Here is a 14236-nt window from a genome sequence, read left to right on the forward strand (position 1 = left end):
TGCTTCTTATCCTTCACCCTACGCCTTTCATCTCCTCTCCTTTCTCTTTTCTTCCTGTGTGTTTCTTTTTTTCTATTTTTACCTCTTTTCTCCTCCCGTCCCATTCCTTCCATCTCCATTCACTTCTTTCTGTTTGTTTCTCTTCCTCTATCTTTACCTCATATCTCCCTTTCCTTCTCCTTTCATCTCCTCTCTTATCCTTTTTTCCCGTTGGTTTCTCTTTATCTTTATTTATTTCTTCCCATTCTACTTTATCTCCTTTCCCTATCTCCACTCTCCCCCTGTTTCTTTACATTTAGCTTCATCCTTTCTATCTCATTCTAGTCTTCATATTAAGCTTAGTTTTTCATTTAATACTTACAAGCGTCGCCCCAAACACATTCCTTAGAGATCGACAACACGAAAACTAACCAACATTTGAGTTCTGAAGGCGTCTTGTCCTTATCTTCTTTTTCTCTATCACGATGCCCATCTGCACGTGCTGAGAGTCACCTCTTACCTCTCTCCCGTTAGCATCAAGGAACCCACAGCACAAGTTACTACGAACACACACACACACACACACACACACACACACACACACACTCGACTAGCATCCTCGTCGGCCACGTCTGCTCACGAGTCAGCTGTTTCTACTCTCATGAAAACAGTTTCTCGATTTATCTTGTGGAAGTTTAATTTCCTCCAACCTCGCTGCCCCCTTCCCATCCCTCTCTCGCCCCCTCGCGCAGGTAAATCATAGCCAGGTGTATTACGTCGCTAATTGCTCGAGTATTTCAGGGCTGGCCGCGTGTCAAGGTAGTCAACCCGAACAAAAGCAAAGCGGCCACTCCGATGATGGAGAATTGTTCGGCGCGAATTATGCAAGGATTCTTTTTTCAGGTTTTCCTCCCGCCAGGTGAGAGAGAGGGGCAGACAGGTGAGTGAGGCAGGTGGCCGCGCGTCGTGAGGAGATACGGATCTATATTAATGGCATAGATCACCGCCGCCAGTGATAGGGTCAAGAGTGCTCTGTCCTCCAGGAAGTGACTTTTGCTTCCCTACCTTGCTCCGCCCCCCCTCAGCTCGACTTGCCCCCCGCCTCCTTTGAGTTCCCCTGCCCCTCGTTCCTTCGGCTTATCTGCTCTCCGCCCCCCATCAACTAACCTGCTCCCCACCCCCCATGAGTTTCCCCGCCCCCTTCACCTCACCTTCCCCCGCCCCCTTCATCTCACCTGCCCTCCGCACATCCTCCCCAGCACCGGTCGGCCATGCATCATCCCGGAGATTATTACCGAGCCTTAGAACCCCCGTTATGTACATTTTCCTTACTCATTATGCTTCGTCTTCAATGGCCGGCTCAGGTCGTGACTCCCCAAGTTCCATTATGCAGTGAGTTAATACTTATCCTTACTGAGCAGCGCCGTCTGTTCTGGGTATGGCCGTGTGCCTGTGTTTGAAGACGCCCTGCCGCTCCCAGTACATCATGACCTCTTGTATTACTGCCATGCCTTTCATAATACAGCCCAACCTCTCGTGATATAGCTTCTTCCCTCATGAGAGTTGCTTTACAGATTACTCAGACCTTGAAAATAGTCTGCGTCTTAGATTTGAAGGGGTCCTCTTGGCTGTATATGAAGACGCCCTCCCTCTCCCAGTGTATCATGGTTTGAATTGGTTTCTTAAATACAGCCTAGTCCATCATGATACAGCCTTGCTCCTCATAATACAGCCCAACTTCTCATGACACTGCTGTTCTTCTAATGATACAGCTCAACCTCTCATAATTAAACAGTCCAACCCCTTATGAGACAGTACTTCCCTTCATGATACAGCCGCGCCTCACGTAATACAGCTCCATCCCTCATGATACAGTCCAATCTCTCATGATAAAACCCAATCTCTTGTGATGTAGTCCAGTCCCTTGTGAGACGGCCCAGTTCTGAGTATAAAGAGACCTAACAGATGACACACCTCACCTACCTGAACCATTCTCCCTACATGTATTTCCGTTGACATTTTTACTGAGCAGGGACAAGAAAGAAGCTTCAGCCACGCAATCATTTGGTGGCAGGCAGCGCATCACCTTTGCTCAGGTCTACCGTTTAGTTATCTCGATAATCAGCTGATGATCATAATAGAAAACACTTGATATTTTCGTACGCTTGCTCTGTACGATCCTTAACCTCATCCAAGCCAATATGTTAATCTTAAATCACAGAATCAGCAAACAAAATTGACATTCCAACATGCTCGGAAACACTCCCTCAAGGCTACGGGTCATATTCTTAAACATTTGGGCGCCCTATCACACACACAATTGACATAGCTTTCGTAGGAGTTTTGGGCTTTTCCAGGGATAGTTTTATGGCCCTGGTGATAGTCTGACACTTCTGTAACATGAAAGCAAAAAAACACTCATGAGGACCCGATTACTCTCTTTTTCAGTCTTTGGAAATAGTTTGCGAAAAGCGGTGTCTGAAAATACCGCCCCAAGTCTCGTCTGGCATCACACCACCGTGGAGTTGCCAGTCTTTGCTTAAACTTCTATTTTCTTTTTGGTTTTGACGACGCTTGTTGAATCTTACGTAACCAACATAAGCTACGAATATTAAAAGAAGATATGCTATTCTGCGCTTGTTTATCCAATGGCAACCTGTAAACATAACACCGACATAACAAAATTACCTCGAGGCATTAATCAAATAAAGAGCATTTCACATGGTCGGCGGAGGAGCCAGCTGAGCGGTGGCGGAGTGACCCGCGGATGGTATGTCCAGGCAGGCGCTCGAATACGGCTCGAAACAGTTACAAGCGAGACACCCTCATAACGAGATCCTGCGAGCGCTGGCATCGTTGCACTGAATGTTCTCATCAACATGTGAACGTGACCGGCCAGAGATGTAAAAATGAAACCATTCTGCAGGGACACGGCCTTCTGCGGCCACGGTGAGGATCGGTGGACGGGGCTGAATCTCTGTACTGATTTTTGAACTGTGTCCTACGAGTCTCCTTACCGCGCGCTCAACTAGTTAACAACCGTAAAGGTATAAGCACATTATGCTCGCGACTGTCATTCACTTTTTACAACGATCTATTAAGTGCATTTTAACCACTTTTCCTGGAGTCACGGCAGCAGCACCTGTTTTGTAGGTCTGTTGCTACTGGTTGTTAATTAGGAACAAAAAAATCACATCCACCTACTCGTACGGTGATTGTCACGCTACCGTATTTCGCTACTATCATTATGATGTAACGATTGTTTACATGTTATCGTTACACTCGGTCGTTCCCTCCTTTTAAATCATTGACATAACATAAGTCGGTATTCATTTTGTTCATGTTCTCATCTATATTTTCAACTGTAGGGAAATTCGATGCATCACTGAGAAAACATTACTTGCGATTACACTCACCGGACGACTTGGCAGCTGAGGGACCCGTGGAGGCGGCGGCGGTGGGGGTGCTGGTTGTGGCGGGCCGCGGACCAAAGATAAGCCGGCGTGTATGGAGGCAAGTTTATCGCGTGACAGACACTAGATTTTGAACACTAGAGGGACCTGACAGTTCGTTCCTCACTTGTCTTTCCGATCTATGATGCAATAGACGATATAGTTCAGGAAATGACCACGAATTTAAAAGAAGAGGCACACGCTGGACACCAATTACACTGTTGCTTCAGCGGCTGCCAGCTTGTGAATGCGCGCTAATTCCTCCTCGAAGCAACCAATGTGTACCGCCCTCCGCGTAGAGAAATAGTTCATGTATTGACTGTAGAGATTTTGCTTATATAAACCGGCCAAGATCATTTAATACGTTGTTCATGCTCTCCACATTAATACCACTGTCCATTAAACATTTTATTGTACTTGTTTACTATACTCTTACTACGCTATACACACATTTTCCTGATTGGTCTCCCTTTTTTTCAGGGGAGCCAACAGTGCCGTTTTCTTTAATAAGCCTTGTGCCTGACCCCACTCACCCAGGCCGTTAGTGGCGGGAGGGAATTTTAGCAAGAGTGGCTGCCGTGATGTATGACTTATTTGACCCGCGCGGCCCCCGGTGATCCTTTTGACTTAAGTCGCTGAAGGTAGGGTTGACTGATGACCATGGCGGGATGTGAGGAGTCTACCACTCAGCGATGGTAGAACTCACACACACACACACACACACACTCTCTCTCTCTCTCTCTCACCTGAGGCACCACGTCGTTGCTCCTGTGCAGGCATTCCTAACACTTCATAGGGGAAAGGATATCAAAACATAAACATAAAAGTCGTAGCGTTTATTATATTACTCTAAACCTTACAGGCTAGATGGCACCGACAAGTTACTTACAATAAATACGATACTCATGATACTAGGGGACCGGGGCAACCCTCCTGGAAGCAGTGTGTTTGTTACCTCACCTGTGCGTGCTCCCTACAGGCCCTGCAGCCTCACGCTCATCAGGGTGGTTAGATAGTCAAAGTCCACACGCCACCACCTTCCCTGTTGTGTGTGTGTGTGTGTGTGTGTGTGTGTGTGTGTGTGTGTGATACTGGGTCCGCCATGACTCATGATGTGAACCTTAAAACATGTCATTGCATATCTAGGTGAATGTTTGTTCAATAGAAGCTTAACGTAAAGCTCTTGTCGTGGCGGAATGTGTAGCAATGACAGAAAGAGAGAAAAGATAAAAACGGCAAATGGTGAGTGGGCTTTGACTACCTAGAAACCCCGGGAAACGATCGTGTCAGTGGCGTGCACATGACGAACGATGAAGAACTGTCACTATCCATCACGGGTGGAGCAAAGGGCGTGGGAGGGGGGCGTGAGGCGCGGGCTGCTCGGTAGTGGCCCGACACAGCGGTGCTCACTGATCACACCTTCACGACGACGACAATAACAGCAACAGTTAGGAAGACACTGAACCTTTATCATCTGGGACAGTTATGTTTTAGGTGTTTCGTACATAACAATATTACTCACCCGTACTATTGGCACATAATTGACTTGTCACAATTCCTTTCTCTACAAAACTATTACATATTTTTTTCTATTGTGTTGGTAAATTATGTATAACCCCACCATTACCTCAACCACCTTCTATGCAAACTCCAGCCACCATTGTGAAGACAGTAAGATCTCCCTGTACATCATTGTTTATTGGTTATCTTATGCATATAACAAATACTGGAGCGTGGGATTTAGATATGTACGGCATGTCTATTCACTGTTACCCTGCAGCCCAGCCAGACGGACAGACGGTCGGCGTTGCAGGTGTCATGTATCAGATTTCTAACAAAAGTAAGGGGCTGAAAAATCTTTCTTACAGCACCAGGCATCGTTAAAATAAATGCTGGAAATAAAATAGACTGCTGAAAGTGTGAGGAAGAGACGGGGATGGTGGGGAGTGTGAAGAGATGAAGCAATTTAAGGGAGCGAAAGTTTAGGGAGATTCTACCTAAAAAAATGGTGGGACTAGTAAACGTTGGTGAAAGGGAAACATTCCTAAGGAGAGAGGAGTTGTGGGCGGGTAGTAAAGAAGTGAGGGAAACCTTGAGAGGCGGGAAAAGGTTATGAGAGTGAAAGGTTCCTTAGGGAGGAGTATGGGAACTCCTAGGAAGAGGTATGATGGAGCGCTTGTTGTGAAAACCCATGGGAAGGGGAGAAAAAAGCTGTGATGGGGTCGTGAAAACCTATGGGTGGGGAAGAAAAAGATGAATCGTGATGAGCCGAGAGTGGAGGGGAGCGCTGGGTCGTGAGAGGAGCCCTGCGGGGGAGCAAGGGAGTGAGGTCAGGGCCGCCACTGACTGGGTGTCGCCGTGCACACACATCTGCCTCAGGAGGCAAGGCTCTGGCCGGCAATGCGTGGTGACCGCCGGCCAAACACTGACAAGACACGCTGGCAGCCACGCCTCGGAGCGGACACCGCGGCTCAAGCGGCAATGTCGTGCCACCCGCCGTGGGCCTCTGCAGGCGTGGGTGCTTAGGTGGCGGCCTCAGCCTGACAGCTCGGCGTCCCGGTGTGTCTTGAGCGCCGCACCGCCGCCAGGGCGCGGTGCCTCGTCCAGAGTGTGGAGGAAGGCAGCCTCAGAGAGCAGGGCGCGGCAGGCCAGGGGACCTGCACACCGGCGTCCTTCACGGGGTGTGTGAGGCCCAAGTCCTGCACATGAAGTGCAGAACCAGCCGTTATATTACAAAGATTATTTACTTAAACTATACGTTAATCACTGGTATTTTCAGTATCGAAAAATAGAAAATATATATGTTCTGGAAATATAATACTTGATAATAATCGTCTGTAATATTTGTCCACATAATATCACAAGAGATCGAGAAGGCATGAAAAAAATACTGCATCAGTCTTCATCCAGCACTGCCCCAGCGGCGGGGCTGCCGGCTGGACGAGCTGAGCGGCCGCCGCCCGCCCCCGCTGGCGCGCTGACCACGGCGGGGCGAGGCCGGCGCGGCCCCGGTGTCGCGGCGGGAGTATCCCAAGTGTGTGTGTGTGTGTGTGTGTGTGTGTGTGTGTGTGTGTGTGTTTTCCTGTTGGTTTCTCTGTGTGCGCGTGAGGGAAGAACTTGTACTTTTCATGGCACATCAGTGGTCATGTTTTGTCAGAAATACTGAGAGAAGAGCAGCAGGAGGCGGCGACAGTCGTCCCTTCAGCCCCAGGCGCGTGCCGGGCTGGGCGGGAGGTGGACGCGGAAGGGGTCATGGAGCCTCACAACCTAGTCACTTAGCAGGTCGTTGGAGGGACGAGGCTGTGTTTTCCTTCGCGTCGCCGCCGTCTTCTTTAACAGGTGGGTCCTCTAGCCCATCCTCACTGAGCTTAGGTCCAGAGGCGTCTCTTGCTCCTCCTTTTTCCTTTCTCCTTCCTCCTCTACTTCATCGTCATCATTATTTTCCTCCTTTTCTTCGTCCTCTATTACATGAGGACTACTGGAGAGCGACCTCTCATCGTCACTGTCGATCCTTTGTGGACTGGGGGACTTGTTCTTGACGCTGAGGTCGATGGGGAGGTCTTGGGGAGCGGTAGCAGCGACGGGAACCATGTCTGGGCTGCTCCTCGGCGTCAGGTCGTGGCCAGGGTTGTACCCCGAGAGAATGTCGCGCCCATGGAGCTCCGGGCGCAGTGGCAGAAGGCCTCTGACCGGGGAGTGACGCGATGACTTCACCGCCACCTTCATCTCGTGATGAGGACGGATAGTGTTGGGTTTGAAAAACTTTGTCGGCGGCGTGAATTCCCGGTTGGGAGAAGCGAGGTCCCTCGGCTCATCTTCAACATCAATGGTTGCTGAGGCTTCACTTTGCCGCGCCTTCTGCAGCAGTGAGTCGAGGTACTGGCGGCGTGAGTAGACTGTCAGGAGCGAGGGGTAGTAGGGGTAGAGGTAGCGGTGGGCGAGGGAGGTTGGGGACATGTAGGGCGGCAGGTGCGGGGCCAGGGCGGGGAGGTTGTACAGGGCCAGCAGCTCCTTCGGGTACAGGTGCTCTGGGTACGGCGGGAAGAGAGACTTTTCACTCAGATCCAACGACGAGTCTGAGTTATGGGATTCTGACGACGAAGGCGTTGGAGAGTTGAGTCCTTTACAGTCTAAGCTAGCTTTGAGGTCGGACCCAAGCTTGAACTCCGGGCTCAACTTAAAGTCTGGACTCAGTTTGAAGTCCGGAGTTATCTTAAAGTCCCTGAAATCTGGACTAAGCGTCTTTGACTCTGAGGCCGGACTAGCGAGGCCCGGAGACGAAGACGCGTAGGAGAGAGTGACGGAGTGATCGCTGCCGGACAGGTCGCCGCTGGTAGTCACGGACGGGTTGGGACTGAGGTTGTTATTCACGTTATTGCTATTGTTGTTGTTGTTGTTGCCCTGCATTAAGTAGTGTATCTTGAACCAGTTGGAGCGGCGGCCGTAGCGTGAGCCACTCTTGGACATGCCCACCATCAAGCACTTGCGAAGGCGGCAGCTCTTGCAGGAGGTCCGCGTCTTCTTGTTGATGATGCAGCGGCCGCTGTTCTTGCACTCGTTCAGAGATGACAGGTTGTTGTACGTCCTCCCGAAGAACGACTGTAAGAGAGGAAAACAGATAATGAGAAGACAGAGAAGGGAAGTCAATCTACGTTAGCACATTAATTTCGGTCTAATTTTAGTGCATATATCCTGAATTAAAGCAGGTTTTTTGTCTTAAAACTATATGAAATAATTTAAGACTACAGTGATATCATATTAACACGACTTTGCTATTTCTACCTCGTCTATTTGAGTGTTTTCTGCCTAGTTTTCAGTCACACTGCAAATCTTTCCCAAACGCACAAGGACGGTGTTTAAAACTGCCAATCATCCAACCACGAGTAAGTAACAGGAGGTAATAATAGGCAGGAATAAACATTTTGCCTGTGTGTGTGTGTGTGTGTGTGTGTGTGTGTGTGTGTGTGTGTGTGCACGCGCGTGTAATGAGCGTCCTTATCCCTTCATCGCTCAATTTTCGCACGCGTGGGCTGCGGTCACCTCGCCGCGCCCCTCACAACGGATGACCCTCGTCGGGCTGGCTGGGAATGGGCTATTAATTGCTTCTCTTGCCCCCCCCCCCCCTTCTCCATCCCTCTCCTCTCCTTATACATACACACCTATCCCAACCCTCCTCCCCTCCTATCCCAACCCTCTTGTTCCTGAGTCAAGAGTCCCGGGCCAGCCACACACCTATGCCACCAAACTCTCCCACAGTAGTTAAATTTACAAATGCGAAAGTAATGGTGTTATTAAAGTACTTATGGAGGCAACAGTGAACTTAGTGACGTGTTTATGCATTCGATTTTACTGCAACCACTACTACAATTACTACTACTACTACTACTACCACTACTAATGATAACGACAGTATTAATATAACAACCACGAAATAAACCCCTAGAGAAACATTGCAGCCCATTAATTCCTACTCTATCTTCCTTGTCTTTCCCTTTCCCGTCCTCTTCCTCGTCGCCCGCCTCCTACTCTCCCTCCTCTCCGCTCCCTCTCTCCCTCCCTTCCACCTCCTCTCTCCTCACTGAGCCCGGGGAACAAATGACTTCGGGCAGGCAAGTGGGAGTCCAGCGCCCGTGATGGATAAGGTGGAAAATTAGACAACAAAAGCAGGCGTCTCTAACCCATACTTAAGCTGACGTCGAAAGGGGAGGAAGAGGAGGAGGAGGGGAAGATCGAAGGGGTGGAAATGGTATGAGGGGGAAGGAAGGGGAAGAATAGAAAGAGATATAGGTGGTAGTGGGGATGGGTGGGAAAATAGTTGATGGGTAAGGAAGGAATGGGGAGAGAGGTAGAAGGGGAGGAGGGGAAGGTAGAGGGGATGGAAATGGTATGAGGGGGAAGAAAGAGAGAAGGGAAGAAGGGAGAGAGGTAAAAGGGGAAGAGGGGAGGATCGAAGTGATGGAAAAGGTCTGAGGGGGGGAGAAGGGGAAAGGTAGGAGGAAGAGGTGGATAGAAGTGGGCATGGGAGAAAAAAATGATGAGGGAGAGGGGCAGAGGTGGAGGAGGAAGGGGAGGGAGAAGGGGAGGAAATGGTGTGAAGGGAAGCATGTGAGGGGAATTAAAGAGGAGGAGGAGAGGATACAGGTGGTAGGAAGGCAGAGATCGATGTGACTGCATGACAAAGGAGAAGAGGAAGAAGGGAGGGCGGGAGGGACGGAGAGGCACGGAACAAATGAGAGATAATACCAAGGATGTGAATCTTGGAAGTAAATAATGACGCAGGTAATGAAAAAAAAAATCGTTACTCATGACAAAAAAAGAAACATAGAAAAGATGAAAAAAGGAAAGAGATCAACCAACAAATGACGGAAAAAAGGAAAACAAACAATATATGTGATACTGATTCTGAGAGAAGACGAAAAAAAGGTGAGATCGCAAGAAAAAAAAGAAAAAAATGAAATGAGCTCAGGGAAGGAAGGAAGAAGGGAAACAAAAGGAACACAAAAGACCTAACATAACTAACAAGAGGGATCACGATTCATGACCAACAGGAACAGAGAAGCATAAAGGAGGAGGCATGGGAAGATAGACGGAATGAGGAGGAGGAGGAGGAGGAGGAGGGGGCAAAGGAGGTGCATGGCAAAGGGCGGGCGGGCGGCGGAGGTCCAAAACAATCCTGGAACAGCCTTTAAACGCGGGACAAAAGCGTTGGCCCACACAAAAGTACACGGCACAAAAGCTTGATGGGGGTCGTGAAAAATAACTACCCGGAACGCAACAAAAGACGGACGACCCGGGATATAAAACACTCAATGCCACACACAATGGATGGGCCGTTTGTTTCTGGCGATGCGCGAGCGTGTGTATGTATGTGTGTGTGGAAATACTGTCTGTGGTATGTATGTATGTATGTGTGTGACTCAGGGTGTGTGTGTATGTGTGTGTGTGGGCGGTAAGCATTGGACTAAGGTGATGTGGTGTCATGTGGCGTAATATATCATTGGGTTGTCTATTATGAACATGTTTTATGGCTTGGGTATGTTGGATTGCGTTATCGTAATGAGGGAAGTTTTTAGTGAGTTGATATTACTTGGTTTATTGTGTGATGAAGGTGGTGGTGGTGGAGATAGTGGTGGCGGAAATGGTGATGGGAAAAGATGAGGAAACTGGGCGCGGTGTACAGATTATTTGTTTTAGACACTGAGAAAGAAGAAAAGGAAAAGAAAGAGGAGAAGGAGGAAGAAAAGAAAGAAAAAGAAAAAGAAGGAAAACGAAAACTACCACCACCACCAACAACAACAACGACAACAGCAACGACAAACAGAAGCATAAAAGGGAGATAAAGCAGGAGGAGAAGGAGGAGTAGGAGGAGGACGATGCAGGGATGATGGACAAGGCAGGGACGGAAAAGCCAACGTAATAGAGACATAAATAGCGAGGACTGAGAAATAAAGATTGAGATATCACACAGGTACATCAGGGGGGGGGGTGGATGAGAGAGAGAGAGAGAGAGAGAGAGAGAGAGAGAGAGAGAGAACAGAACAGAACAGAATAAAATATAACAAGGTAAGAAAACATAACAGAAGAGTAAAGAAGAGTAGGGAAGAGGAGAAAAGAGAAAAAAAGAAGAGGAAGAAATAAAGAAGGAAAAAATAAGATAGAATGCAACAATAACCGATCATGCACTAAAAGTATAACAAACAAAACCTCAGATAACCAAAACAACAACAACAACAACAACAACCATCACCACTATCATCATCATCATCAAGCAAGCAAGCAAACAAACAAGCAAAGAGAAGCAAGATGTACATGTGATCTGGGAGAGGGGACACACACACACACACACACACACACACACACACACACACACACACACACACACACACACACACACACACACCTGAAGCCTGTCTCATCATCTCGGCTTTTACGACGCGGCCGGGACTCAAGACGCCCAGGTAAGATTACGCATTACTCGGCATTTTAAACCTCCCCCGTTGTTAGGAGTAGAGATTATGATTCGCAATAAAACAGTGATACACCACGGCGCGGCGTCACGACCCAGCCATCAGCCGAAGAATGGCGCTGGCGAGAAGGCCGGGGAGCAAGGGGGAGGGGTGGGGGAGGGGCGGAAGAGAGGAGGAAGGGGCGGGATGTAGATGGGTGGGGAGGGGCGGAAGAGAGAAGAAAGGGGTGGGGTGTAGATGAGTAGGGAGGGGAGAGAGCAAAAGGGAGAGGAGGGAGGAGGGAGGGGCGGAAGAAAGGGGAGAAAGGGGGGAGAGAGGAGGGGAGGGTGTAGAAATGGGCGTAGGGAGGGAGGGGCAAGTGGAAGAGGAGGAGGGGAGGGGCGGGGTGAGAGCAGAGATGGAGGAAAGGGGAGAGGATGGAGGGGTGGGTGTAAGGAGGAAGGGGAGCAAGGGGGAGAAGAGGAAGAGGCGGTGTAGGGGGGGAAAGAACAGGGAGAAGAGAGAAAGGAAGGGATGCAGGGAGGAAAACAAGGGGTAAGAGGAAGATAGGAGAGAGGGGAAAGGGGGAGAGAAAGGAGGAGGGGTAGAAGAGAGGGAGGAGCAAGAGAAAGAGAAAAAGAAGGGATGGAAGTATGGAGAAGAGGAGAGGAAGGGGCGGGTGTAGGGAAGGGAGGGAGGCAGGGGATGAACGCCCATGAGATTCTGCGATGAAAGGAGGCGGTGCTGGTTGATTTGGGTGGCCGCCCGTTGAGTGTGTGTACGTGTGTGTGTACGTGTCTATGTGTACGTATGAAAGAAAGATATTAAAGGGAAAGGTAAAGGTGGGGGTCATACAGTATAGTTGCAACGAAGGAGGGAGTGACAGAGGGTCAGGTGGCGAGATGGAAATAAGAAGGGTATGAAACACTTGGGTCTGGGGGAAGAGGATCCACGAATACAAAAGCTCCTGGCGACAACATATAGGAGCGGCCGACACCATTAGGGATTAAGGCGAAGAAGAGCTATAGCTACAACGAACGAGGGGAAAACAGAGGACCAGGTGGCAAGATGGAACTGAGAAAGATATGAAGCACTTGGGTTTGGAGGAAGAGAATGCATGAGAACAAAAGCTACTGGCGATAACATATAAGAGCGGCCGACACCATTAGGGATTAAGGCGAAGAAGATACGCTATAGCTACAACGAACGAGGGGAAAACACAGGATCAGGTGGCGAGATGGAACTGAGAGAAACAGGAGGCAGTTGAGTCTGGAGGAAGAAGATGCGTGAAAACGATAACTTATAAGAGCGGCCGACACCATTAAACAAAGATGATACGCCATACCTACGGGCGACAAAGAGATTCCCACTCCTTATACCTGACGAATGACACAGTTTCCATCCATTACCTTGCACCTGTCGCCCATCCCAGCCATCCCACACAGACGCCCAATTAGGAAGGCCCGTCACCTGGCCCATCACTCACCTTGCAGCCCTCGCAGGTGAAGGCGCCGAAGTGGAAGCCTGCCGCGGGCTCTCCACACACTTTGCACAGTTGGCTCATCTGTTGAGGAGAAGGACGGCTCAGTGATGGTAAACAGAAGGGATTATAGTTAGTGAATAGAAAAGGAAGATTATCACTCGAAATAGGGTATTGTGTTACATTCTATATAGTTAAGATAGCAAGGATATAAGGGAGTTTGTGATAGGTATAGCATAGCGTAAGATGAGTGAAGTTATAACCAGAATCAACATAATTTCTCTCTCTCTCTCTCTCTCTCTCTCTCTCTCTCTCTCTCTCTCACACACACACACACACACACACACACACACACACACACACACAACCTTCCCCCACAACCTCCACACACAGCCCCTCCCACACACACACACACACACACACACACACACACAGGGGGCGGGAGGGGCGGGGTCGTGGCTGGCCGAGTACTTACATTCCCCGTGGGCAGGGATGCGTTGGACACCTGGTGAGAGAGAGAGGGAGAAGAGGAGTATTAGTGAGATCTGCTCGTAGGTGGCTGCGGCTCGTGTGTTCGCTATACTTCTATGAGAGATTGGGATGGTAAAGTTTGTTATTATTCTTGAGAGTGTAGGAAGCAGCTCAAGGGTAAAAACAAGAAATATGTATGGGGTTTTAAAGATTATGATTATTTTTTTTAGAGTATAGGAAGCAGGTCAAGGGTAATAACAAGAATGTGTGGGGGTCTTTAAAGATTATTATTATTATTTTTCATAGTGAAGGAAGAAGCTCAATGGCAAAAACTAGGAAAACATGTGCAGGACTGTAAAGATCATAATTTTTTTTTGAGCAACTACAGGTAAAAAAAAAGCAAGATCAAATAAGAAACAAAAAAAAAATCGTGTGTTTCTAGCGATTTCTGGATAACTTAAAGAATGCAGTTAATAAAAGTATCGATATTTTACCCATTTATATTACTCTTCTGCCGCCCTTAACCGTAAAAAAACAATATACATGTACTAGTAGTGTCAGGAATATTAAGTAAAGTCATTGGTACCGTATTCATTCACCTTTATAGAGATTAATAGTAAAGTCTGTCAAGTATTCATGATTCTTGGATAACTTTAAAGGATGCAGTTAGTAAGTGTATCTAAGCTTTACCAACTTGTACTACACTTCTCTCTTCCTCCATTGTATTAAAAGGAAATACCGGCAGTCGTGTCCAGAATATCAAGTAATGTGATTCGTATCGTAATTTATTCACCTTTGTTTTTCCTGCATTCCTCTACCTGCATCTGTTTTACCTGCATTATCTTCAGTCTTTTCCGGGTTTCAGATTTCTGCGACAGACATATTATTGTTCATTCTGCGTGTTTTCA

The 14236-nt window shown here is 48.3% G+C and overlaps 1 protein-coding gene and 1 long non-coding RNA gene across 7 annotated transcripts in view; both read right to left on the reverse strand.

Annotated features, from left to right (window-relative positions):
• The window catches only part of LOC127009503 (uncharacterized), a 63882-nt gene extending 60089 nt beyond the window's left edge, over positions 1-3793 (reverse strand). For 2 of the 3 annotated variants that reach the window (XR_007762022.1, XR_007762023.1), the window contains exon 1: positions 3396-3786. This is a non-coding gene — a long non-coding RNA (uncharacterized LOC127009503). Of the gene's footprint in view, positions 1-3395 lie in introns of all 3 variants that reach the window. The other variant, XR_007762024.1, reaches the window with a different exon arrangement.
• A 459-nt stretch (positions 3794-4252) lies between these two features.
• Positions 4253-14236, reverse strand: part of LOC127009505 (knirps-related protein-like) — an 86904-nt gene continuing 76920 nt past the window's right edge. For 2 of the 4 annotated variants that reach the window (XM_050882614.1, XM_050882616.1), the window contains exons 3-5: positions 13333-13362; positions 12864-12941; positions 4253-8030 (exon numbers count right to left, since the gene is read on the reverse strand). In XM_050882614.1, coding sequence (XP_050738571.1) covers positions 6780-8030; positions 12864-12941; positions 13333-13362 — 1359 coding nt within the window. In that variant the 3' untranslated portion in view covers positions 4253-6779. The remainder of the gene's footprint in view (positions 8031-12863; positions 12942-13332; positions 13363-14236) is intronic. The other 2 variants (XM_050882615.1, XM_050882617.1) reach the window with 1 other exon arrangement.

Source organism: Eriocheir sinensis, chromosome 41 (genome assembly GCF_024679095.1).
Source record: "Eriocheir sinensis breed Jianghai 21 chromosome 41, ASM2467909v1, whole genome shotgun sequence".
Lineage (NCBI taxonomy): Eukaryota > Metazoa > Arthropoda > Malacostraca > Decapoda > Varunidae > Eriocheir > Eriocheir sinensis.